General features: G+C 26.5%; 5 protein-coding genes across 11 annotated transcripts; 1 reads left to right on the top strand and 4 right to left on the bottom strand.

Moving 5' to 3' along the window:
• Positions 1 to 535: 535 nt before the first annotated feature.
• LOC100650583 (general transcription factor 3C polypeptide 1) lies at positions 536 to 8,679 on the bottom strand. Its single transcript, XM_012318418.3, has 8 exons — positions 8,525 to 8,679; positions 8,096 to 8,289; positions 6,347 to 8,023; positions 2,135 to 6,274; positions 1,522 to 2,030; positions 1,193 to 1,385; positions 876 to 963; positions 536 to 673 (listed from the first exon to the last, which is right to left on the bottom strand). Exons 1-8 carry the CDS (start codon positions 8,607 to 8,609, stop codon positions 552 to 554), a joined length of 7,008 nt encoding a protein of 2,335 aa, XP_012173808.2. The 5' UTR covers positions 8,610 to 8,679; the 3' UTR covers positions 536 to 551.
• A 1,534-nt stretch (positions 8,680 to 10,213) lies between these two features.
• On the bottom strand, positions 10,214 to 14,781 carry LOC100650827. Its single transcript, XM_012318411.3, has 4 exons — positions 14,623 to 14,781; positions 12,037 to 12,391; positions 11,752 to 11,960; positions 10,214 to 11,613 (listed from the first exon to the last, which is right to left on the bottom strand). The coding sequence occupies exons 1-4, from the start codon at positions 14,779 to 14,781 to the stop codon at positions 10,315 to 10,317; spliced, it is 2,022 nt and encodes a 673-aa protein (XP_012173801.2). The 3' UTR covers positions 10,214 to 10,314.
• Positions 14,782 to 17,138: 2,357 nt separating this feature from the next.
• Positions 17,139 to 19,365, bottom strand: LOC100650706 (golgin-45). 3 transcript variants are annotated; one of them, XM_020867583.2, is made up of 6 exons: positions 19,227 to 19,365; positions 18,229 to 18,770; positions 17,965 to 18,164; positions 17,743 to 17,871; positions 17,394 to 17,619; positions 17,139 to 17,315 (listed from the first exon to the last, which is right to left on the bottom strand). In XM_020867583.2, exons 2-6 carry the CDS (start codon positions 18,724 to 18,726, stop codon positions 17,154 to 17,156), a joined length of 1,215 nt encoding a protein of 404 aa, XP_020723242.1. In that variant the 5' UTR covers positions 18,727 to 18,770; positions 19,227 to 19,365; the 3' UTR covers positions 17,139 to 17,153. The 3 variants fall into 3 exon arrangements, with proteins under 3 accessions (XP_020723242.1, XP_003402255.1, XP_012173791.1); XM_003402207.4 differs by having other exon boundaries at positions 18,229 to 18,755; positions 19,227 to 19,364; XM_012318401.3 differs by having other exon boundaries at positions 18,229 to 18,761; positions 19,227 to 19,363.
• Positions 19,366 to 19,408: 43 nt separating this feature from the next.
• On the top strand, positions 19,409 to 23,747 carry LOC100650941 (peptidyl-prolyl cis-trans isomerase A). 4 transcript variants are annotated; one of them, XM_012318400.3, is made up of 5 exons: positions 19,409 to 19,518; positions 20,438 to 20,645; positions 21,151 to 21,344; positions 22,368 to 22,644; positions 23,488 to 23,747. In XM_012318400.3, the coding sequence occupies exons 1-5, from the start codon at positions 19,496 to 19,498 to the stop codon at positions 23,533 to 23,535; spliced, it is 750 nt and encodes a 249-aa protein (XP_012173790.1). In that variant the 5' UTR covers positions 19,409 to 19,495; the 3' UTR covers positions 23,536 to 23,747. The 4 variants fall into 4 exon arrangements, with proteins under 4 accessions (XP_012173790.1, XP_003402257.2, XP_020723244.1 ...); XM_003402209.4 differs by lacking the exon at positions 23,488 to 23,747 and adding an exon at positions 23,084 to 23,372; XM_020867585.2 differs by lacking the exons at positions 19,409 to 19,518; positions 23,488 to 23,747 and adding an exon at positions 23,084 to 23,372 and having other exon boundaries at positions 20,012 to 20,645.
• Positions 23,740 to 26,639, bottom strand: LOC100651057 (LIM and senescent cell antigen-like-containing domain protein 1). 2 transcript variants are annotated; one of them, XM_012318397.3, is made up of 7 exons: positions 26,262 to 26,639; positions 25,575 to 25,688; positions 25,332 to 25,444; positions 25,016 to 25,208; positions 24,794 to 24,935; positions 24,428 to 24,686; positions 23,740 to 24,352 (listed from the first exon to the last, which is right to left on the bottom strand). In XM_012318397.3, exons 2-7 carry the CDS (start codon positions 25,676 to 25,678, stop codon positions 24,153 to 24,155), a joined length of 1,011 nt encoding a protein of 336 aa, XP_012173787.1. In that variant the 5' UTR covers positions 25,679 to 25,688; positions 26,262 to 26,639; the 3' UTR covers positions 23,740 to 24,152. The 2 variants fall into 2 exon arrangements, with proteins under 2 accessions (XP_012173787.1, XP_003402258.1); XM_003402210.4 differs by having other exon boundaries at positions 26,333 to 26,639.
• Between the last annotated feature and the right edge of the window lie 717 nt (positions 26,640 to 27,356).

The raw sequence follows: 27,356 nt of genomic DNA, 5'->3' as shown, positions 1-27,356 counted from the left end.
ACAAAATCATATTTTCGAAGATGTAAATATAGATAAATTATTAGAATATAATGCTTTGTAAGTTAATTTCTATATAAAATCATTTTACACTAGCTGTAAGACACGCGTCACGTATACACTAAATCATTTAGAGTAGCTGCTACGCCCGAACGAAAAAGTTCTTGAATGCAAAGAGTTAAAAAAATATGAAATGTAATGTTATATAATCTTAAAATAAATATGATCCTTTTATCTGTGTATTTTATAATTTTCTTATTAGAAAAAATAAGTACGTTTAATGTTAAAATCATTTATCTATCAACATAATAAATAATATTTTACATACTAAATATATTATTTATTTTAAATATTAGATACTTAAATATTTCATGATTATTATATTTAAAAAGAAAAATAAAAAACAATGATGTAACTTCACTGAAATAAGAGTTCCATTATCAACAAATTAACAAATTAGTAATTAACAAAAGTTGTTATTACAAAATAAAAATTCTATGTGTAATATGTCAGTCTAATCCGTTTTTTAGGCTTCAATAATTTAATTTTGCTAGTTATGTAATAAAATCTGTACTATACATTTTAGTGCTTAAAAATATTCCGAATTTTAATGTTGCTCCATTTGTAGGTTCAACGAAAATATCTTCATCAATAGCCCAATCATTATTTACAATCTCTAGAAAAAAATAATAAATAAATCAATTCAATTTGTATTTAATATACTAATGAAAATATTGTTTAATTTTAAAAACATTTTTAACAAGCTATATAAAAAATATAAATATATAATTTAAATACATTAAACAGTCATATTTAATGACTCTGAAAGGAGGTAAAGCTAAAGAAACATTATTTTTAAAACAGCAGTAAGTACTTACTTGGTTTAATTTGTGATGGCTTTGAAAATAATGTCACACGTGGTTCTTTCAAGAGTATTTTGTCCAAGCATCTCAACTTTATCAATATCTGCAAAGAATATATCAAATATCTCTCAAAGAAATAAATTTTATAAAATTTAATAGAAATACAAACTACATAAAATATTTCCATAATTATACATATAAATATGAACAATATTCTACTATAAAACCAACACAACTACCTCATGAACATAACATTATAAAAATTTTATCATAGAAAGCAGAAAAGCAAAATTATATAATGATATATGAGTACTAAGAAAGATATAACTTACCTCGACTAATTCTCGTGTATGATATGGTTGCAGAGCAGGGACAAATCTATTTTGTATTTTTGATAACGATATACCCGGATGTGTTAAACAGTATGACAAAATTGATCCCAACATACGATCAAGTACCCTACGATTTAAAACACCATCTACTCGAATCCATGGTTTTATAACTACCTTTATTTCTTGCTTGTTACTGAAACATAAATGAGGCATATTTAAATATCATCTACTCTAAAATCTTGAATAACTTGACTGTATTTAAAATAAATATTGGAAAGAATAAGTTTGAATTTAATAAATTTTAACTTTCATTGTATAACTTCATTTACTTTGAATCTAACTGTTTCACAGCTTTAGATTTATCTTTCTGAGGTAGTAATTTAATCCTCTTTCTTGACATCCTCTTCTTCATCTCTGTGTTGTATTCTTCATCACTATGACTAGATGTATCTCTAGTGGAATCTTCATTTTTATTTTCATTATAGTCTTTTGTCTCTGGCTGAATATTTTTTTCAGCTATATTTTCACCAGCAATTTTGGATGATTCATTTTCTAATGGTATAGTAAGATTTTGTTTGGTTTCTTCTATCATATTTATATCATTATCTTTGTTTAATGCTTCTCCAGATTCTGTCACATATATAGTTCCTTTAGGCATTGGTATAAGCGATTCTTTTTCAAGACGGCTTATTTTATATGAATGTATTAGCCAAGAATCAGCATAACGATGATGTATATATCGAACCGTAGTTACACCGGATCGCAGGAATAGATGATTATTGGTAAGGAAAGAAACGATTTGGTATAAATTTTCTCCTAATGTATCTTCAAATTCATCCTATCAAAATGAATAAGATAATAATTAACTAATGTAAGATACTTTATTTCTAAGATGCAAATTCTATTTGTTTTAAAATAAAATGTAGATATATTTTTACTTACTATCAACTCTTGGATAGTAGCTCCAAGTTCTTTTTTATCGCATACAAATTTAAAAATTGCTTCCATATTGTTCAAATCCATTGAACAATTATTGGGCACATTTTTTTTGAAATCAGAATATGAAATACCATCTTTAGGGTAAACTGCAAATTTATTTATTTCTTGTATTAAGTCATTTATAGCATTTAATCTTAAAGGTAATAGATCTGAGGGTATTGATAGATCTTTAAAGGCTTCAGTTTTATCAATTTTTTGTGAGTTTGATCGATGTAAAGAATAATAAACTTTGAACATATTTACGACAAAATATTCATGTGCATGATGACTATCTGCTACTGTGAGTTCGCTTAATTCTTCTCTCATTCGCAATAAAGCTATACGAGTGTACCGCTTGTGTACATCTGAATCATCAATCTTGCAATATGAATTCAAACAACTCTGTTCTGTTGGAATATTTTTTAGGATATCACTAACAAGTGTAAAACCATTTCCACTGCCCTTTTTTGGTTGTAATGAAATTTCACGTTCATTATTCGAAATATATTGTTCGTTACTAGATTTTGCATCATTAATTTCAATTGTTTCATTTGTGGAATGTTCTCTTAAATCTTCATTTTGTGTTTTATTTGATGTTTCAATCAAAATGACATCATTTCTTCGTAATACTTCTTCATTCTCTTCTACATCTGCAATTTTACAATCTAATATTTTCTTCTTTTGAGCAGGTTTACCTAAATCAAACATATCTTCATTATCATTCCTTCGCCTTTTTCTCTCAGAAGTAATTAATTTATTTTCTTTGTCGGCATTCAATTGTAGGTCTAAATGGAATGAAGATGAATTTTCAATATTTAACATTCTATCTTCATCTTTACTACTTGTACTTTCCAATAATAATGCAGGATTATGTTGTACGTGAATCACATTTTCAACTTCAGGCAATTTATATAAACTTTCGCCAGTATCTCTTGCTTGCACCTCATTATCTATTTTAGGATTATCGACAGTACATATTTTATCTTCTTCTGTTTCCATTATTGAATCGTCATCACAAAGTGTTAAACGCTCGACATCGTCTTTGTTTAAGACAATTTTAATTTCATCTTGAAATTTAATTATATTTTGTTTATCATCAATTACATTACGGCCGTTCTCCTCATCAGTATTGAAATTTATTTCGTCACAATCAGTAAAAGGTTTCGGATCTTCGAAATTTGTTTTTTCACCTTCAAATTCTTGTAGATGTGTGTTCTTCTCTGTATCTAAATCCGAGAAACCATCTTTATCTGATTTTCCATCAACATTATGTACATCATTATTATAATGTAAAGTAGCAGTATGGGAATCAAAGCTTTTGTCGTCATGCTTTTCAAGATCAATCATTGCACCATTGTTTTGCAAAGAAAATTCTTTTATAAATTTCAAATTATCTAAATTAACTAATATATCTTGATATCGTTTAGCTATTCTAAAGTATGTTTCATCTTTTTCTTTTAATCTAGGATCAAGCATTATAACTTGATCAGGTATTTCAATATCAAAATCTATTTGATCTTGTACAATATAATCATGTATCGCTCCTATTAAACCACCAGTAATCGAGGATATTTCGACGCCACTAAAATTATCTGATGTTTTGTTTTGATCATTCATTTCATTATGACAATACCAATTACTAAGTTTATAGAAAACATCATATGATTCTTTGAATAAAGCATATGGCCATTTAGTATGAAATTTATATATATAAGTATTACTTAATTGATACTGAGAACTACTCATCGGCATATAATTGCCATGTTTTCTTATATTAGGCAAGTGATTCTTTTTAATAGTAACCATTTGATCACTATGAATTTTTGTCAAAGCATTTCTTAACAACATGTCAGGATATTGTTGATATATTTTAAATAGTTGATATGTCCAGGATCTTCTATCTTTTCCACAACACATGGAACTATTAATGACAGAATTTACGACTGCAGAGTGTATGTCATTGATATTTTGAATATCTTTTGTGAAACCACGATTATGGAATGGTTTTGTAGGATGTACAACTTTGTAAAATAAATTAAATTCTTGCACTGTTTTTGGTACAGGCAGTGGTTCTTTAGATCCAACATCTGAAATATCATAATACTTCTTTGCAATGTAGGCTACAAGTGATTTGAACGCCTCTGTAACTTGCTTCTCATATTCAGGTGAGCTTTTATGTCCTTCTTTGAGTTTATTCACAATACCACCAAACCGCTTTTTAAGGAAAAAATTCTGTTTGAGTTCTTCAACACCTAAAGCAACAGTATTAACGTTTCGTTGTTGTCTGAGCATATATAAAAGTCGTCGTTGACAAGCTTTTGACGTTTTGTTATGTGAACTGTATGAATATGACCGTAGCACGTCTCTTACTGTAGAAAATGTTATTACTTGTTTACGTGGATTTGGACAAAAATATATCATAGCGACCTTACAAACAAGCAAAATCTTATCCTCGTATGGTTTCCAGTTTACTCGTAATTTGTGCATCCGTTGTAATGCTCGATAATCAACCTCGTCATACTTTGTTCGTCTTTTACTACTACATTTACGAGGCTGTACTCTTCTAACATAAGATTTTTGCTTCGTGCTTCGCTGGGACGTCAACGCTTCATATTTGTTCTGCTGATCCAAATTTTCATTATTTTTAGTTTGTACCTTCTTTTTGAATTCTGTTGCACTTAAAGAAGGAGGCCCAGATACTGTTTTTAAACCAGAAAATTCAGTAAATCTAAAAGGTTTTGCCTTTATTTTAGAAAGATACAAGTCTCTTTCATAAACTATATTCTGCTGTTTCCTTTTCTGCTGGACTTCAAAACTAGAGAAACCCCAATTCCAATTTCTTTTAAGATAAGCACAACACGCTGAATCTGTTCCAGCAGCACCTTTGCGATCTCCAGGTACTTTGCCAGTATCAAATTTGACAGCTTCTTCTGGAGACCGAGCTACCACTGATTGAATCATATCAACTTTCTTATTCAAATCCTCTAATACTATATCTTTTCCTTCAACAACAAGTCGTCCGCCTAAAGGCGTGTTCATACATGTATTCCACATATCATACCAGTATTTCTCAACTACCTGAATTCCGGTAAAGTTATATTTCATTATGAGATACTGTTTATCTTCAATTACATGATAACTAGGAGCAGAAGATGTCGTATCCATTAATTCAGTACGACGATTCACATAAATAAATACTTGATCCTTATCTTTTAATTTTTGTGGTCCAAACTGTACCAATCCAATATAACATAATCTTGTTACAGTTTCATGAATATGGAATACATACTTCCGTGCATAGAACAAAGAATTTCGAATATCAACTGGTAAATCTCTAACTAAATAATGTTTCCGAATAGGATGATTTATATATTTGTCCATTTCTGGTATTGTAAATGAAACGTAATGAATCTTCAAGAATATCGATAAAGGAAGTCGTAAAAGAAAGTCACACATTAATGTCCATCCTCGAGGCCAACCATTATATTGTGGCAAAGGCGGAACAAACATTTTCCAGCTAACATCTTTAGTATAAATTGTATTAAATTCCTCTGTTAACTCTTCTGTAATGTTAAAATCATTATCTCGTAAAATTTGTATTTGTTCTGCTTTTGAAAGAGTTTGATCACCAGGATGTTCATAAACCAAATAAAATAAAAAGATATGTAATGCTTTCATACGAAGAAATTTCGGACTATATCCGTATTTTCTTGATATTCTAGAATTACATTTAGATCTTGTTGGTATTGTAGATTGTTGAAATGGAGATTGATCAGTTTCAAATTTATATGCATCATCAACATCTTTGTTTAATACAAATTTTGTTGTATTTTCTGTGTGTTTCAGAGACGATCTAGGTTTTTGAGAAGTCATGAAAAAGAATTTCAATTTTGCTTGTTCCACGGTTGACTGAATAATGGTACTATTAACATCAATGTTTGGATCACATATATATGTTAAATGTTTCTCTTTACCATTTCCACTCAGAGTTATTTTTATATATTTCACTAAATTATCTTTTGCAAGCTTTTGTAGCAATCTTATTAACGATTTTTTATCGATTTTTACATCATACCCTTCTTTATCTTCTTCCTCATATATCATCTAAAATTAAATAAGATGCGATTAATAAAAATGACTAAAAAACAAACATATTACATAATTATATTATATTACCTTCATTAACTTTGTCGTATCATCAATGATTCTATGCTTTTTAACTGATTCCATAATCATATTAGCTCTTCGCAATATTCTATATGTAATATTTGTCACACTTTTCTTCTCACTATTTTGTATATCTTCCATAAATCCATATATTTCATTTTCTGGTTTTTCTTCATCTTTTGATTTAAAAACTTTTATGTCAACTTTTATATTTTTATATGCAGCTACTGTCTTTTCATTCTTTGATAATTCAGAAATTTGTAGTAACATATTATTAGAGTATGAATTTTCTTTTTTTATTTGAACTTTATTAATTTTATCCAATAAGTAGTTAGAGAAAATGCATTTATATCTATTTGGGCGTTTTGTTATATGATATTTATATAATATACGATTAACAACATAAAACGTTTTTTGTAATTCTACTCTTTCAGTGTACGACCTTTTTTCTGGTAGGTCATCCTTATCAACAGTATCAGATTCAACCACCTTTTCTACGCTCTCCTTTTCATCATTAATAACAGTATTTTCTTCTTGCTTTATAATCGTTTTAGTTTTTTCCAAGCTATCATTTTCAGTCGTAATTTGCTTTGTAAGTTCTTTAATTTTATGCATTTCTTTCTCAAACTGTTTACTTAGCTTACTAGCTTTCTCATACCTTTTCGATACATATTTTGCAAGCCTTTGTCTACCAATGTCACTCATATAAGTAGCAACAATATTCGTTTTAACTATGTTTCGCAAAATCGTCCGTGACTGTAATTTCGTTAATCCCATTATTTTAGCCAAACTTCCTTGGCATACACCATCAATTCTGTTATCTTCAATTATTGTATTTGCTTGTTTCAAATATGGCACACCATATCTATGATTTGAAATATTTATCTCTTGAGATTCATCTTCATCTTGTATTTCATCTTTATTCCATGCTTCAAGGATATTAATATTTGGCAGTAATAACTGTGCTACTTTAATTTTCTTCTCCTTTGTAGAATCATTTTTCTGCTGCCATTCTTCTGGTGATGCTGTAGGATATAAAGTTCTATATGGTATTTTAATATCTGTTTTCACAACTTTTTGGAAAAATGAAGTTTTAAACAATTTGCTTAATGCTTTTTCAATTTGCAGTTTACGTTTTATTTCATCATATTCTGCAACATAATTGGGTTTTGATTTAAGAATTTTGATAACTTCTTCTGCCAAGAAAATCATTTTTGGTTTTCTTTCAACAAAAAACCTTGGAAGATGTAACAGACTTCCATTACAACCATAATTATCACTTTTCTGATGATGTATTTGTTTCGTTATTAGCTTATAACGTAGTAAAAATTTTCGAATATAAAATAAGCTTTTAGAATCTTCTTTTAGTGCACTGAGACTAAGTTTTCCCTGAGTAACTTCGCCATGATATCGTGATCTACCTACTCTTTCTAGAAAACAATACTGTTTTACATTTAATTCAAGTATTGGAGATATTTCGTCCCCCATTAGGGCATGATTTCTAGCACATTGTGATGCAACAATAACTAACTTTTGTCCATATCTTTTAGTAACTTCTTCTAAGCTAAGGTTTCTTACAAGTCCTGTGATATCTTCCCGAGTATTATAAGTAGAACAAGATCCTTTAATACCATTTGCAACATCATTCACAGGACAATGTGGATAAATATCTGGAGGTACAGTTTCCTATTCAAATGTATAATTTCTTACAAGTCTGATAATTTACTAGTTTATTCAAATTTTGGTCAAGATACCTACTGGTTCCAATATGATACCTAAATCAGGATCCACAAACTGATAGCGATCGAAAATTACAAGTGGTTCCCTTGGAGTTTCTAATTTGTAAAATGAAAATTCTCTGATCAGCATGCATATTGACCATATCTGAGTCATAAATGGTCTTGGGAATGGTAAAGAATTGTGAAGTCGATGAGCTAAACGTAACCATAGTGCTGAAATGAAAAAAGTTATAAATTACAAGATAAATTTATTAAATTTATTTATTTAAAATAAAATATAACTCACTTTTATTTAAAAAATAATATTTATGAAAGTTTAGAAATTAGACGTGACGGGTAATATAAAAACACTAAATTAATATGTATATATTATCCGAGAATTTTTTACTTTCACAAAATAAAAAGATTATGTACATATATTATAGTAAATATTAATATTTATACTAACCTTCTATAGTAATACCATCCAAACCTTCTAATGCCACCTCGTCGATTATTGAATCTACTAAATTAATTGATGAATATGACACCATATTCAATTATGTTTTAAAATATACAATACATACAACACAAAAAATGTTTCATATTTTCATTTCACAGTTTAAATATCACATGTACCACATGACTGATGTAATACATCTTGTCTAAACAGTAAGGTAGCGCTAGGTAGTACATCACATGTTATGTGTATGTGTGTATAGTCCCATAATAAGTAGGTATAGACCACGGTCACATGCACAGGCCTGGAAACTCCTGTGGTGGGAACACAGTGTAATAGATTTTACATCGTAAGTAAGAGTAGTTCCAAATTTGAGGATAGAAAATTTTTTATATTGTTCATCATACACCGGACGCTAATGTCGAGTAGTCAAAACAATTTCAACCAAGTAATGCGTGGTAGAATTCAAGCAAATTCCTTATAATTTTTATAGTGCTTCATAAGTAGGTATGCATTATTTATGCATAAACAATTCCATTTATAGTTAAAATTGGCTTAAGAGGGAGCAAAATGATGATCTTGTGTCTTCTATTGTACTGACTACTCTGTGGTAGCGCCGTTGGTGGCGATTTTGAGAAGCGCAAGTCGCCACATAATCGTGACATCCCTCACCACGGAAATTTCAAGATCTGCATGTACAACCGTGGATTCCTCAGCACGGCAGTTTCAAGACTTGCATGTACGATCGTGGTATAGTCTATCCAGCGAGACGAGATAATAAACATAAACAAAATTCAATTACTGAGACTACAACTATTGGTAGCAATCAAATTTTGTTTACGTTCACTACCTCATATCGTTGGACAGACTATATACTATTTTATCAATATATACATACATATATATACATATTAGAAATTCATATACCAATGGTCGGATAGTTTTGCAATTTTCGTTGCAAATGATTTAAGAAGATCCGCTCAATAATGTCTCTAATAATGTTCTTCGGCAAAAAGTTGCCATCATAAGCAACGATGTAATTAATAATAATAATAATAATAATAATAATAATAATAATAATAATAATAATAACAACTTATCTTTCAGCCTTCTGGCCATGAAAGGGGCTCGATTTACAACGGTAGTTACTTTTATTTTTCTTGCACTCTTGATCATACATCCTTAATTTCCGATACACACTCCTTTTATCTAACTATTTAACTATTAATTCGGTAATTAATTAGCTCCTGTATATTCTATACTGATAAACCTCTCTATTTTTTATTTATATGTATATCGTACAAACATATAAAAAAATAGTATATTTCAATTACAAGATATATTATAATAAACGTAAGCTATAAAATATTTTAATGAAATATATTCAAATCATAAATTTTCTTTTGATATATTATAATAGATTTGAAAGGAAATAATTCCAAAAAGTTGTGTAAAGAAATATTAAAACATATGCCATATATTCTATTCATTGTTAAAAAATGATGTATTTACGTATATTTAAATACTATAGGACAAAATAATTACTTGTTTGTGTATTGTTTTTATTTAATTAAGTTAGTTATTAAAGTAAAATATTAATAGAAACTGTGAATTGTGAAAAATTCTTCATTATTCAAAGCTGCTGTTAATTACTACAGAAATTATTATAATCAGTGAAAAAAGAATTTTTATCTACTAATATGATTACTTATATTGCTTTAAAGTTATTAATTATAAATAAAAAATATTCTGTATAATATATACATTTTATTAAAAAATATCTTTTTATAAATTGTCTTTTAAGTTGCTATAAAGTTATTCCTTTTTTTTAACTGAATTTTTTCATGTTCATGATTAATGATTTTATTCGAGCGTTTTCTTTTTCTTAAAAGTTTTTTATTCTGTTGTAACTGGTGTGAAGTATCATTGATTTCAGTATTAGTTTTCAGAGATGATGATGAAAAAGAAAACTTATCTAATTTTACTTGCTGTGAGTCTTCTGCTGTTGATAAGTTCGTTGTTTTAATCTGTGGCTTATCAAAAACGGAATATTTATTTTCTATTGAATTTTTACATTCCACATTTTTACAATTTGAATCTTTTATATTTATGGAATCTTCTTTATCAGTCACTAATTTATTAAAAATTGCTGTTGATATAGGAACTGGAATAGGTATAGGAATTGGTATAGGTATAGGTAGAGGATATGGTACAAGAACTGTAACAGGGGGCAGAAGTGTTGTAGGAGGTAATGAATGAAATAATTCAGTTGGATTGGATTGTTTAACTGATGAACTTCTTGAAAATACATTGGTCTGATTCTGATATCTTATTTGGTTAGGTTCATTTATGCAAGATTTAGACAAAGATGGAATTTCATGATGCATTATAGGTGAAGTTGAGTTTGAAAACCAAGATGATGATTGTAATATATTTTCTGTTGGAGTGTCATATCCTTTTTCTTGTAAATTTCTGATGTTTTTTACATGTATGTTCCTTTCTAAATATGTGTTGCTATCTTTAGGGCTATGTGAATTATTCATGGTATCCATCGCATATTCCTGTTTGAAGTCCTTACAATTCAAATTATTTTTTCTTAAATAATTTTCTTTACAATTTGTTTGATTAATCATGGAATGGCAACATTTGCTTTTCTCATTTACTAAAGATTGTTCTTTATCATGTTCATTAATTTCTGTATAAAAATTCTTTTTATGTTTATTGCAATTATTGGATTTTGTACATTTCTTCGTGCACACTGAATTGATTTTACCGGGCCATTTTTTATGTGGGTCTACTGATTTTTCATTATCAATTTCTTCTGTTTCTATTGATCTGTTCTCACAAAGCGGTGATGATAAACCATGAGTCAAATGTGTATCAACTAAATATGTATTCTCTGCAGGACTATTTAATGGTGATTGACAACTTCGAAACCATAGTTCTGGTGTTATTAAACCACTCTTCTCTGTATCATGAAAAGGAACATTATTTAAACCTTGAAGCATTAAATGAGTTTGTGTTTCATGGCAAAAAATATTCATTTTGTACTGATTCAAACATTTATTGCTACAAAATTGAAGCTGACTTTTACCATCCTGAAAAAAGGGAAAAGATTAGTAATTCTCTAATACATCAAATTATATTATAGTACAGTATAGCATTTTTAATTAAAAATAAAATGGTGAAGATAAGTTACTTTTAATTATTTAGTATTCTACTTTTAATTTACATACTTGAAGATCAACGTAACTAATTGGATTTCGTATATGTCTGCACCAGTCACATGTTTTTGCTTGTTTAAAAATTGCTCTTCTACTAGCTGCGAAACAATTTTCACTACAAAAGTATCCTAAAGCATCCATCATATTATAAGAAAAGGAATTGGATCTTTCTAATTCAAATATTTGAACGATTTTACCACACCAAGAACAAGATACATTATCTATAAAAATACTAAAAATTATAACGAATTCATATGTAATTTATATTATGTACATAATACATATTTTATACTTTACCTGGGTAAATAGAACTTGAATAACTTTCATATGGAAATTTAGATGTAGTACCAAAAGATACTGGTTTTAATGATAAGGGGGATGAAATTAATTGTCTATTCACAGACATTAAGTTGTTATTAGAATAAGACAGTGGTACATTGGAAACTTCAAAAATTGAATCAGATGTATTCACTACTGGCGATTTTAATCTTAGTTTGTTTGAAACAATATCTTGATCAGTTTGAAGTGCTTGGTTTTTTGCATCAGATATAGATGTAAAATGATCCAGGTTTAAACTTTTTGTATAGCCACTATCCACTTTATCATAGCCATACCATCCTAATAATTCACTCATTGCAGTTGCTGCATATTCCTGTAATAATGTATAAAATATGAGTGATATTTCATCATTGTTTAAATACAAAAATACTTTCTATTAATTTATATTGTGACTTTTTCAGAAGTATCATACCTTTTTCTTATCTCTAATTGTCTTAAAAATATAACGCGTCTATATTATGTTAAATATCCTATATATTATGTATTAAGCAGTATATAATCAATTCTAATCTAATCTAATTGTATCTAATGTGTTGTAATGTAATCTTTTTTAAGTGCAGACTGGTGCAGGTTTTAATGTCGCACTAACAGCTCGTGGTTATTAGCGATAACTTTGATATTTTAGATTTCGTTTATTAGATTTGTTGTTTGACGAATTCTATTGTCTTCTTTGTATTGTTAGGGATAGTTAGCATTTCTTTCATGTTTATGTTATCTCCTAGTATTCTTCTTTGATTTCTATATCTCCTGTAGTGGATAATTATATGTTCGATTGCAGGTGATGTGTAGTATATGGTTTCACCTGTTGGGGAATTTGCGGATTTTTTTGTTCCATTAAGTCAAGTATAATGATGTTATTCTCGTTGAAATATAAAGATAGAGCGTGAGTGAGCTAAAAAAGCGATATAAGAATAAAAAGAGAACGCTGCATTGTCCTTGTCTAATGACACATACACATTCTTACAGTAAATATGTAACATCGATGTCAACGAACGGTGTCAGTGTGCATATTGGATTACATAAGGACAAACAGGGCCTCTACGTTGCGTTTTCTTTCTATTCCCATATCGCACGGCATGATACACGGTGACATATAAATCGCGTGCTCTATTTTTATACATATCTCTATGGTTATTCCTGTGTCCTATTCGGAGTCATATTAGAATTGTTTGTTCTCTTCTAGTGAAATTATTTTTCTGTATTTTGTTATTTACCTATTTAATTGTATACGTTATATTTATTAAAAAAATAATTCTTTTATTTTAACGAAAAGGCAGGAAATCTGGTTTAATATTTAATACAAATTAATAAATCCATAATGTCGATGTGCATGTATTATTAAGTTAAGCGGAAAAGAGTAATATGAAACTCGAACATTCATTAACATTATATAGAAAATTCTGTAAAATAAAATTTAATTATACATTTCTGAAACTAAATTATGAAGTATAAAAACGTCCTATTTTTTTAGTAAAATTATCCGCGTTTTAATTCTTACACAGAGTTTTACTAATGTATTAAATTATTAAATGAAATATACCTACAATTAAAATATAAGTATTGTAATTGTCTTTAAAGTATTGTTTATATATATATATATATACATATATATTGATTTTGTAGGCACTACCACGTGCTAACCCCTTTTTCAAGGCTGAAAGATAGGAAAATAAAGTTATCTATGTATCTATACAACTAAAACGTTTGTACAATAAACACGTGTATATACTTGAGCAATATTAGATGCAGTTGATACGAAGTTAATTTATGCATCAAATATTTTGTGATGATAAATAATAATATAAAAAACAAAACAGAATAACGAAAAAATATAACAAAGTATAAGCAATTATGTAATTTAATAAATTATTGTTAATAATTATCCTGCTTGATGTTAAAAACAAAATATATTAATAAAGATTGTTACTATTAATAATTATTCCAGTGTTAAAATAAACTAGTGGAAAGGTATATTAGTTTTGACGCAAAGAAATTATAATGAACGAAATTCAATATTCGCGTTAATTATAATGGAATACGGATCAATGGATTGTGTTACATTTTAATAGTGTATAGATTATATTGCTCTCAAGTTACTTGTATATGTACGAACTTTTGCAATAAGATCAACTAACGTTGCCTTAATGCTTACAATGAGATAATTCTAAGAATAAACACGGTTACTTTATTATAAATTCAACATATAATTTTGTATTAAAAACATATTTTTATATTTTCGAAGTGTTCAAATTTTTATATTTACACTTGAATTTTATATTATTGGTATTTGCGTAATATCATACAAAATTTAGTGTTGTATTGCAAGTACGTAATAACTAACATTTGTTCTCATTTCCTTTTCTCATGAAGTATGAAAAATATTATTCTCACAAAATTTGTTAAGCTTTACAATGAAATGGTTTTGTGCAATTTCACAAAAATCAAATATTATTAATTTAAATTCGAGAAGTAAATTATAGCGAAATTATAGTGAACAAAATGGAAGAAAAACTTATAAACTCACAAAAGTAACATGTATTTTACCTGAATTTCATCACCAGTTTCTTCTTCTTTAATTTTAACCAGAGTACAATTTCTTTGGCGTGAGCGATTGCCACCATTATCTTCAGGCAATGACGAAAATACTTTTCTTGCGTTTTCTTCAATTTTTTGTAGAAATAAATTAACTGGTCTATTGTCCATCACGAAATATCAACATAAATTGAAAAGTAATGTTCCTTCAAGCCTTCTGATGAAATTTCAAGAAAATTAGTATTAATTTTACTTTTTACAACATACGTGTATAATTAAATTTTTAATTTTATCACGAGAGAATTAATTATATTAAGCTCATTCGGATAATAATTAATATTACTTCATTATTTTAAACAGAGTGTTATAATTTGTATTTTTTTATATTTGTTTTTCAATTAAATTTATTTTAAGATACCAATGGCGAATACGCTATTAAGCCTTTAATTCAGTGAAATTAAAATTTTTTCTATAACTTGTAATGAAATTCTTTTCTTTTTTTATTTCCGGTTTTTAATTTTTTCACTATATTCAGTGTCAAATGCGTAACCCGTGACATGTGATGATTGTGATTTTATGTAATAACTTTTCACATTCACATTGCTATTTTTGCTTATGGCAAACGTTACTTGTTTAAATTATTCAAAATATTCAACGATAGTAGACTTAGAAAGGAATATAGATAAATATTATACTTTTCTGTAATTAATTCAGTCAAACCTGCATATATGTATATATAATATATAAATGAAAACAAATGTTGCTTAGAGAAAAAGAGATAAATTACAATTTATGAAAATCTTTATCTCTGTATATTTGATATTTATTATTACGGTATTTACGTATAATAGTAAAATTAAAGATTATATTTATAGCAAAAAATAAATAATTTATGAAAAGAGATTAAACTTTCGTGTACAAAATATAATTTTCAATAATACTTATTAAGTATTTAACAAAGCAATTGCTTTTATAATATCGTTGTAATAGTAACAGCAAGCAGTCATTTAAAATTCCAGATAATTGATATCGAAGCAAGTACGTATATATTCGAATAGGTAATACAGCATCAAGCTGTGCCTAATCAAATTTCACTGATATTTTTAGGCCACTAAGGTAACACAACTTGCGTGAAAATAGATCGCATAAATAACTCGTCCAGTATCTTCTCTTTCTCAAAGACTTAAACAGAAAATTTGATTGTATTTTTCAGGCATTTATCTTTTTCAATTTTTCATATTTATTTTATTTTTCAGTTTTACTTTATTTTAGGATTTATAATTATCATTTGATAATAATCACACGTATAAAATTCTTTAACATCGTACAGCATTCATTTATCGAAGACATATCTCACGAAGAATAAACGGTTCTTTCTTTATATAAATATAACATTTGTTGCTTAAACAAATATTTGCACTAATATTTGAAAATAGTCCGTTAGAAATATATTTGTAAATCGAATCACGTATCATGATTTCCACTCGTTATTATTCTTTCGAATAAAAAAAACACATTAAAGAGCGATCTTTTGGATCAATCTTTAATTCTAATATATGTATGTATGTAGCGAAAAAGATGCAAAGAGGAAGATAAAGGGGAAAACTAAAGAGTTTAATCATATGCGCGCACTTTCTTAATTTATCGCGGTTATTCATAACGCTGATTTTTTTAGAACTTTTTAAAGATACAATGACTTGTGAAAAATTAATGAGCAATGGATGGTACATATATAAAAATACCCGCGGAATTATTTCGTTACAAACCGTTCGCGCTCGTCCAGAGTCGGCGTTGATAAGAACTGACATGTTACACCTGCGACCGCTAAGCGTCGACTAATCGTGGATTTTCGCAGTCTATTAAATAACGCGGGATCTTGCGTTACGAAATGCGCATATTGGTTTGTTAGATTAATTAATTACATTTATTATATTTTAAGGTTTATCATCTACCACATTTTAATAATATTAATAAATTGAGCAATAATTTTCACGTAATTGAAGGTAACGCACGAATAAGCTAATTAAATTTTAATGTTTTTCATTTATCATATTTTAATATTTCGATAAAAATCGATAAATTATTTCTTTACATGGTATTATAATTAATCTCTTGAATCTGGAAATTTATGTTATATAAAAATTACAAAGAAGTTAATTTGATAGATTGTCACAATTTTACGATATACGAACCTGTACAGAATATTCTGAATGCGAATAAAAGAATTTCATACAGTTAAAGTAATACTTAAGATTCTCTGAAATGTGTTCTATTTTCCACATAGAATTCATATTAAAAGATGCAAACGTTCTATGAATGTTTTGTATATACAAAATGTTTTTTATATAAAAAATCGTACAATATTATATATTGACAATATGTGATTATTTTTTTATTGTCATTTAATATTATTATAGATAAACTGATACAATACAATGATAATACAAAAATAATACAATGCATATAAGAATTTAAAATAATATAATGTTATATAATCATTATTTCGCTATATATGACATAGAAATATATATGAATAAAAAATTTTATATTTGTTTAATTTCACCACTACAATGAGGACAACAAGTTATATTTGAATCACTTCGTGGAAGAAATATTTGGCCACCAATTGCAACAGCTGCTCCCATCACTGCACTACAAGCTACATCTTGTCTTCCTGACATGAGCAACTTTGGACTCATAAGAAGCTGTATATAAATGAAAGAAATAAATATACATGAAACAAGGTAAAATAAATACAAAATAAATATGAAATGAAAACTTACTTGCTCTGCAGTCTTTTCGGCAAGTGTTTTCATATCTAAGCCAGTTATATTAATTTCTCTTTGTAAAGTAATGTTTTCTACACCACATAATAATTGAACTTTTAGAATTTCTGCAAGTTGACAACAGCCTTGTACTAAATCTATTATATTTGTACTTGGTAATACATGCTTTTTGCAAGAAACCCTTCCAGCATGATCAAAATTTTCACGCAAAATACTAAGTATCCTTAAATAAAAAGAACATAATATATATGTATTAAAATACGTATGTTTCTGCTACTTAAAGTATTTTGTAGAAATATTTTTATTAATAAAATACATTTTTTGTAAATACATGTAAGAAGCATACCTGTATGTCTTAAGGGATATATCTCTTATAAGATTTCGATCCTCTAGAAGTCTTTTTATTGCTTCTTGAAGATCTGTGGTTCTTTGGCAAAGAGCTGCTTTCCATTTTGCAAGTTCTTCAACCATTAAGCTACCAAAAATTATTGAGAGTTATGCATATTATATATATTATGTATTATTATAAATGAGCCATAAATATTTATATTGAATTATTTTCATTTACCTACTGGCTAAGAATTTACTCCTCCAGACTTCACATTGACCTGCTAACCACTCTGTTTGTTCTTGATGGGTTGATAAATTTTGAGCAGAATTTAAAAGAGCTCGAGAAAGTTGCAATTTATCTTCAGTCAATAAATGAACTTTTGTTTCAAGATCTTCTCCAACAGCAGCTACTAATAAATTTTTTAATTCTCCATTGACCTATTGTAAAAAAGAGAAATGTATGACATAATATTATTACTTTAGTAATAAGTAACATTAGTACCTGTGCTTGAAATTTCAACTGATTTTCAAGTTGACTATTTTCTTCTTTAAGCTTTTGTATTTCCGCTTCATATGCCTTTTTTTCTATCAACCAATCACTTTCTGCAGACTTATCTTCATCTGCTGTCTTTAAATCATTAGATACCTTTGTTTCATGAAGTTTCATTGCAGCAACTCGAGAGACAACCATATTTACATTTACATTACTTCTTTGCAATTTTCTATACTTTTTTTCATGTGGAACAATTGGATTGACTGCAGCTTTATAAGGTTCGTAAGGAACAAATTTTGGCTCCTTTAATTTTAATGAACTTAAAATATGTTTGTCGTGTTTTATATTAGTAACATGCTTTGGTATTAAATTTACTATTGGACCATTTGGCACAACTGGAGGAGTTGAACTTAACTGTTTCAAATTTGTTGGATGATAAATTAATGTTTCACCAAGAGGGCACTTTGTCTGTTTAACTTCAACTTTTTTAGCCGTTGCATTTTCCATCCCATCACCTTGCGTACGTTTAATCTGGCCTGTAACTTATACATCTTAAATATTAATAATAATAAATTAATATATAACATAAAAATGAAAAATCTTAATGTTAACAAATATGATACTAACAAATATTTTTATTCATATTATATATTATTTCCCATAATTAATTGCTTTTCCATATGTTCTGCTATAATAATTATTAAGCAAAATAAAGAAACAAATATCTTATTACTTATATAATGATAATATTACTATAAAACTAAGAAATTGTTATCTTGTGGCCACTATCATATTAAAAGTAATTGTCACATGTACTTTATTTTAAATATATAGAAAACAATGAATATACAAAATTATATGAAATAGGATGTTATATTAACATATATATTATACTATATAATTATGTGAAATAAGGGAAACTAGGTCTAATTATAAAAGCAAAAGAAACAAATATTTTATAAAAAATGGAAATTTATATAAGTATGTATATAAACAAGAAATCTAACCTTGTGACTTAGTTTGAGGTTCATCTTTTGTAAAATTTGAAATACTGGCCATTTTTACTTCTATTTGGTAGATATCTACTTAAAATAATCTTAGTATCATTTCATAACATAACAAATTATCAACTACTTTTTATCGGTCATTATTAATCTATCACTTAACGTACCGTACCCAATTTAGTAAAAGGAACTCAACGGGACATGAGTAAGAAAATATGTATCAATACCAATGTATGCATTATGTTTAGGCAAGAAGTATAAGAACATTTTTTATGCAAATCCTAATTTCCACTGTGTAGGTACATTTATCAAGTAATATTAATTTTTATATTTTTATGAATATTTTACAATTCTATAATATTTTGATAAATAGTGACTAAAGTAGAGGGTTAAAGTATTGAACATATTTAAAATACTACAATAATGATAAAAAACGAAGCGACAAACCTATGTAAAATAGGTTTTAAACTTTTAATCCTTTTTGTTTGTGTATTATTGTCAATATAATATATTGTGTTATTTTTTAAATAATATATAAATATTATATATATATTATAGTAATATATAAATTAAATATATATAAAAATATATTCAAATATATATAAATTATGTCTATAATAGTATAGAAAATTTGAATTATCGAAATTTACAAAAAGGTTTGATTTCTATACAAATTTTGTCTTATATAATATCGATAATTCAATTGTTATAAATCACTAGTCACCAGAAAATAGTTTTAAATTCTTATAGTTGGTGAAATCATTAATTATATATTTAACACAATAAAAAAAAAAAACTTTAAAGAAGGAAATTAAATTAACAAGCATTTAATATGACATATAAATTAAAAATTATAATTTTGCAGTATAAGAAGATTTTAATTTTGCAATATTGTCAAATTATAATCTGAAACATCAATTAAATTTTATTATAAATTGTAACCTCTTTTGCAATTTATAAATTTTTAACTTAAAAACAAAACATTACACATTGATATTACTTTATTAAATACGGTAAAATTTAATGATAGAATAATGCTTATAAAAAGATTTTATAATAATTATAGCGATGTAATAATTTTATATCTTGAACCGTTATCATAATTCTTATATTCTTATAAATTCAAATTTTAATTTGAAATATAATAATAATATGTTCGTATATTAAATGATCTGTAACAAAATAATATTAAAAAAGTAATAACCATTCCAAAGAATAAAAGCTATGGATAAAAAAACATATAAAAAATATAAACGAAGGATCGCACAAGCTGTAGCTAAAGTCGATAATAAGCCTCCAAGATTTGAAGTGTCCGTATATTACAAACCGCATAATATGAGAAGCGACATAAATCGAATAAGAGAAATCGACAAGCAAAATATAAAATTATTAAGGCGGATGAATATAATTACTCGGTTAAGGGTAAGTATAAAAAGTTTTATTTCTGTAATAAATATCTTTTATTCTTCATTATTTTCTATCTTTCTGTATACTTATACTACTATATTTTACTATTGATATGTCTTATACTTAATACTACCATATCATTTTTTACTATGTTTACATTTAGTATTGTAATATAATTAATCTTAATAATTACAAACGTGTATTGTATAAAGTTTTATACATATATATATTATTATTATTATTATTATTATTTAATATATATTAAATTATATAATAATAATAATAATAATAATAATAAATTATAATAATATTATTATTTAATATGTATTAAATTATAATTATTATTATTTTATATATATTAAAGTATTGAATGTATTATTTAAAATACTGCAATAATGATAAAAAACGAAGCGATGAAAAATAGGTTTTAAACTTTTAATCCTTTTTGTTTGTGTATTATTGTCAATAAAATTAACTGCGTTTAAATTAATTTGAAATTCATGATGTGTCCAAATTATAGGCAAATGTCGATTGCTGGTTACCAAAGATAAAATATAAATCAAAACTTGATAACCAGGCACTAAAAAATACACAAGTCATGAAAGAAAATAAAAATTTATTACGAAAAATTCGTAAAGCAAGTACTAATTATCCTACTGCCGAGTTTATACAAGATTGGAAAGAAATAAAAATGAAAATGGAACACAATAAAAGGTAAATTATTCCTTCAATATTTCATGGATATATACTTTCGTTTTCAAAGTTTTATGCAAAACAATTTCGAAATTAATTTTACTTAAATTATAATTATGACAAAATTTAAGTTACATTATTTTTTAAAATTTTTAATTAAAAGAACACTAGCTTTTTTATATCTGGTTCTATCTTATTATAATTTTAATGAAATCAATATGACATGTATTTATATCTTAAAACACTTTATTCTTTCCATTCCATTGTTAATTGTGAAATTCAACTTTAATTTGTATTAATCTTAAATTTTCAGAGCATAGAATTTTGAAAGTTAGAATAGAATTTTAAAAATGCAGTTGAGAGATAAAAACACAAGAATGAAATATAATAAAATAAAAGAATAAGCTTTATATCATATTATTATTGCACATTACACGTAATATAAATGTTTATATTATATTGATGATTAAATTCTATAGATATCAGAAAGAACCTACAACACATACCATTGGATTGCAATCTCCACAAGATCATTGTATAATTACAGATTTATCATTGCTAAAATATATAAATCCGTCTATTCGAACCAAATGTTTTTTTGAAATTGAAATCCAAGGAGATCAGAAATTAGGATCCATTCATTTTGAACTTTATGATGATATTGTACCTCGAACGTGTACAAATTTTGCGGAATTATGTCGTGGATATAATGGCTTATCGTACAAGTAAATAAAAGTAAAATACACATTTTAACAACTTTAAATTAAAAAAGATAAAAGAAAAAGATCTGTGTTTTTCTCCTGCAAAATTTTACATTATTTTGATAAAACACATTTATTCAAAATATTACTTTTATGATATTATTATTACAAATATATATATATATAAATCCTTAAGTCGATTTCTTTAGGAAAATTTATTTGGGCGGAGGAGATATTCGGAAAAGATATCTAAAAAAGTTTACTTTTCCAAATGAATAATATTTTTTAAAGGGAGATAAAATTACATCTTTAACTAAAAGGAAAACAATGCTTTTTCTGATAGAAACACACCGTTTCATCGAATTGTATCTGGTTATTGGTGTCAAGGTGGAGACGTTACAAAACTTAACGGGTGTGGAGGAAAGTCCATATATGGTGAATCATTTGAGCATGAGAATTACAACTTACGTCATGCTGGTCCCGGAATTTTGTCCATGTGTAACGAAACTGAAAATACATGCAATTCCAAATTTAATCTTACTTTTAGACAATTGGAAACAGTAGACGGGAAAAATGTAGTTTTTGGGAAAGTGATTGCAGGTCTTTCAAACATTTATAAGGTAAATTTATCTCAATTACATTAAAATAAAGATATCTTCCTAATTCCTAAATTTTTCTAAATATATGAAGAATATTTGTTACTTATATAATTATCTTTTAATAAATTAATGTAAATTTGGGAAAGAACAACTGTACCTTCTTTCATACTTTTTATTTAATACATCTTTTTATAAAATAAGGAAAATTAAAATTATATAACAGTTAATTAAAACTATACCGCAGAAAATCACAGAAAAATATTTTGAAACATTAAATATGCAAATTTTTAGTATACATGGATCTATAAATCCAAGAAATAAATAAAAAGTTTAACTACTGTACTGAAAGAACTTTCTATAAATTTATTTATATAACAGATCTGAAAAATAAAATTGATTCAAGAGTACTTAGTAATGATTTTGAACATGACCACATGTTAATACATCTGATATTTTTTAGATTGAAGAATTTGGTACAAAAACAGGAAAACCATTTAAAACAATAATTATATCCAATTGTGGTATTATATCAAGATATATAAAAAATAGATAAAAATCAAGCAAAGCATAAAAATTTCATTTAATTGGTGAAAGTCAGAAGTCTTTGATAGTATAACGTCAATGTTAATAGTTACTTTATCGTATATAGAAAAACATAATTATATCAATTACTTAATTAATTTTTCTCTCAAATGTTCTTTCTTTATATCTGTACATTGTATAAAAACATAAAACATTAAAAAAAAGTATTTAATTTGTGTACAATATTTAATAATAAATCGTACTTTAATATATTAAATTATATTTCTTGTAACGTGATTATTATTTTTATTTAACGTCTTCGATACGGCGCTTGTTCTCCAGATATTGTCATTTGATGACAGCGAGCTACGGGCAAGGACAATTGTGTAGCGTAGCGTATTGTTGACAATTGACAGTCAAATTGACCTCAGCCGATATTCAGTCGACGTTTGACCCTGGGAACGTATTCGGGATGGTCAATTATAATCGACACTCGTACTTAGGACGATTAATTAATCTATCCCCATTTCATATGTTATGTCTATTATGTTACATTAATATCATGATTAAATTATTGAGATAAACGAACACAAATATCATAACTCGGTATTTATTCTTCATTCAATTTTTATACAATATCATCGAATTTTCTATATGCAATTTGTTTTATAAAATTTGAGTATTATTAATAATGGTTTGAGTATCTTTTTAATACTCAATAAAATATAATTTTATATATAAATGCAGTTATTTAATTCATTTATAACAATGAGGCACTTTAAAATTCATGCATATAACAAAAATATTTCATATTTATATAGATATATTAAAATAATTATTATGATTAATGCAGAGTTTAAATATAATGATTTAACATAAAATAATGTTAGCAATTAAGGCATAAGTATGACGTTATAATACAATAACATAAACTTTCATTGATAATATTAAGAGATATTTCATTTTACATTCAATTAACCATAAGCTGATATATGTTGCTTATATGATTAAGCTGGTAGTCTTTTAGGATTTAAATCATACATTCGGCGCATACGTTTTTTCAATTCTTGTGGAAATTTATCGTAACATTTTTTACAGGCGGGTTTTAAATCAAATTCAAAAAATTTAGTTTTTTGATTCATTTTTTGATCGCAAAATGCACAGGCGAAATGATGTACGCACCATGCTTTATTCAAAGCTGTAAAAACTGAAAAATTCAAAATATATTATATATTTACTTTTTTCTTAAATTAAAATAAAATTTATAGAATAATATACTAACCATCGCCAGAAATTACTTGATTACATACAAAACACAAATTACCGAAAAGTTGATGGTAATGTGTTTCACAATAAGCTAAACCTTTTTTCTCATAATGTCGATGACCTAAAAATGGCTTTTCACATTTTGCACAAACAAAATGTTCAACATGCCAATGTTTACCTAGAGCAGTTACTACTCGTTCCTCAATCGGACGTCGACATGCACCGCAAATTGGAATTCCCATTTTATCATGACATCTCAAACAGTATAGCTCATTCTGAAAATGTTAATAATCAAAATGTGAATTATTAATATACTAAGTACTAATATATTAAGTAAAAGATAATACTAATAATTAAAGACAACACAGTTATAGATACATACCATTTCATTGGCAGCATATCCTGGTCTAGAATTAACCTCTCTAGCATCTGAATTAAGTTCTATACCACAAGCAGTACAATTAAAATGATATGGATGATAGAGTTCTCCGCGAAAACGGAGAGGTTTGTCATCAATTACACCACTAAAAATTATATAATATTATATATATGATATACAATAACTAAATAATATATATATAACTTTAAAAATCAAAATTCATACTGGCACTGATGACAAATATATTTTCCAAGTGCCCCAGCCTTGACACGTGCGTTACACGTATGGCATAAAGCTCTACCCTGACATTTAATAAATCCTGCATCAGCTAATTCACCATTGCATTCTTCACAACGGAAACATCCTGGGTGCCAATTAGCATTCATTGCTTTTATTACACGGCCAATAACAAATTCTCCTACAAATAAAAAAGTATAATTATATTTTTCCTTACAAGTGTTTTTATGAGTTCTATATGAGTACATTATTTTTTTAAATTTAAGTATTTGTCATATTATAATAAATAATTAAAACAACTTACCGCATTTTTCACAACAAGGTGCAAATAAGACATGAAAATCGTGTTCACAATATTTGTACCCTTCAAATTCATAGAATATTCCATCTGGGAATGGACGGAAACATTGTGCGCATCTAATAAAATATCTTTTATTATAATTGATATAAATTTTAAACAATATATAAATTACATAAAAACATAATATAAATGTATATAAATACAAACTTAATATAATAACTTCCAATGATAATAAAATATTCTTACACAAAGCATTGAGGATGCCATAGCTCTCCATTTGAATTAACAATCTTTTCATGAGGCACAAAACCTTCTCTACATCGAGAACAGAACATATTATCCAAAGACATCCCTGTAACACTTTTTATATAAAGTTTATATTATTAATGGGACTAATCAACCATTATTCTAATATATATAAAACTGCTTTAAAATTGGACTTAATAGTTAATATTATAGTTTCTTCTCCTTCTTTTGATTGTTCTTCCTTCTTTGTTTCAAAATGATTAAATTCATATAATACATTTAAGTTTTCTCAATTTATTGCAAATGTACAATATTTAAAAAATGAGAAAATTAATGTACATTAAAGATAATTAATGTGGACATGTTACATATATATGTATATATGTGGCAAAAAATCATAAATACGCAAAAACTGAAAAATTTATTTTGACGACATTTTTACAAACTAAAAAAACGATTTATAGCGCCTAGTGTAATGAATATTTCATATGATATCTTCAAAATTGAATAATATGTAAAAATAATTTATTTTTACTATAATCGCTAAAAAAAGATAATTTTTCTTTTACAATATATAAATATAAAATTGCATAAATGCTGCATAGTGTATTAATATTTATATTATATTCAAGTTAATGTTTCGAATGTCTTACAATATTTCATAATAACGGATTTAAAATAATATACCTGGAAATTAATTTTGCTGGTGGAAGATATCCTATAACACTATGTTTCGGAAGAGAAATAATTGTGCTTACCCTGGCATTCTTTAATGATAAAGGAGAGCTAATTTATTAATTGTCGTTACTTCCTTTTTCTTTTAATTAAAAAAAATATGAACGTTATATGTTACAGATTACTTTAAAAAAATACCTAGTATTTTTCTAAACTAAAAATTATTGTTGTGTATCATTAATACTATTAATACTTTTTGAAATGAAACTTTATAGAAAATGCACACATCAGTGTTACTGGTTATATATTAATTCTTCGTTTTATATTTAGAATAAAAATTACGTCATCAAAGAATGCACCGCTTTTTCTGTAATAATCAGTTAACTGCAATAGCCAATCAAATGTAAGGAATGTGGACTTGCCTTTTGTGAAATGTTACTTCGAACAAGGAAATAAGGTTATGTAGATATGAAACTTTAATAATTATTAAACGATTAATGTCTTTATATATATTTTAATATCGTTATTTTCTATTGCAATTTTAGTAATGTAAATGAATATTCAAAAGATTGCCCGTTTTGTTTAAATATATTTGCAAAATAAACATTTACACAAATATAATTATGCAATGTATCGATAACAATTAATTAACATTTCATGTTTCAAAATTTTTGACAGCTTTTGGATAATGTTAAAATCTCAGAAATAAGTTTAGAAAAAAGATAATCAAAACAATTACATACATAAAAACTACAGGGAAATATAAAATAAACTAAGAGACCGTTTCAAATTAACTTTCAATACCATAAAGTATATTAATCTACATGGAACGTTTAATTGATTATAAAAACTAGGAAATAATTATGCTTTTTACCATAAAATTATTTAAATTTTTATATAGTATTTAAAATCCCTGCCTAGTAACTATGAAGAAAAGTAGCTACGTATATACATATACGCGTTCTCTCTTTTCCTTTCATAATTTTGCAGTATAATATTTATTTTTGAATTGTACAAAAATATTAATAAGTTAAATTATATAAAGTATATATCCAGTTTCGTAAAACTACATTTAAATCGTTTAATTTGGCGCTGTAGGTCGTCACA

The sequence above is a fragment of the Bombus terrestris genome, chromosome 3 (assembly GCF_910591885.1).
Source record: "Bombus terrestris chromosome 3, iyBomTerr1.2, whole genome shotgun sequence".
Taxonomy (NCBI): domain Eukaryota; kingdom Metazoa; phylum Arthropoda; class Insecta; order Hymenoptera; family Apidae; genus Bombus; species Bombus terrestris.
Note: the sequence above shows the minus strand (reverse complement) of the source record. Positions and strands in the feature narration are given on the sequence as shown.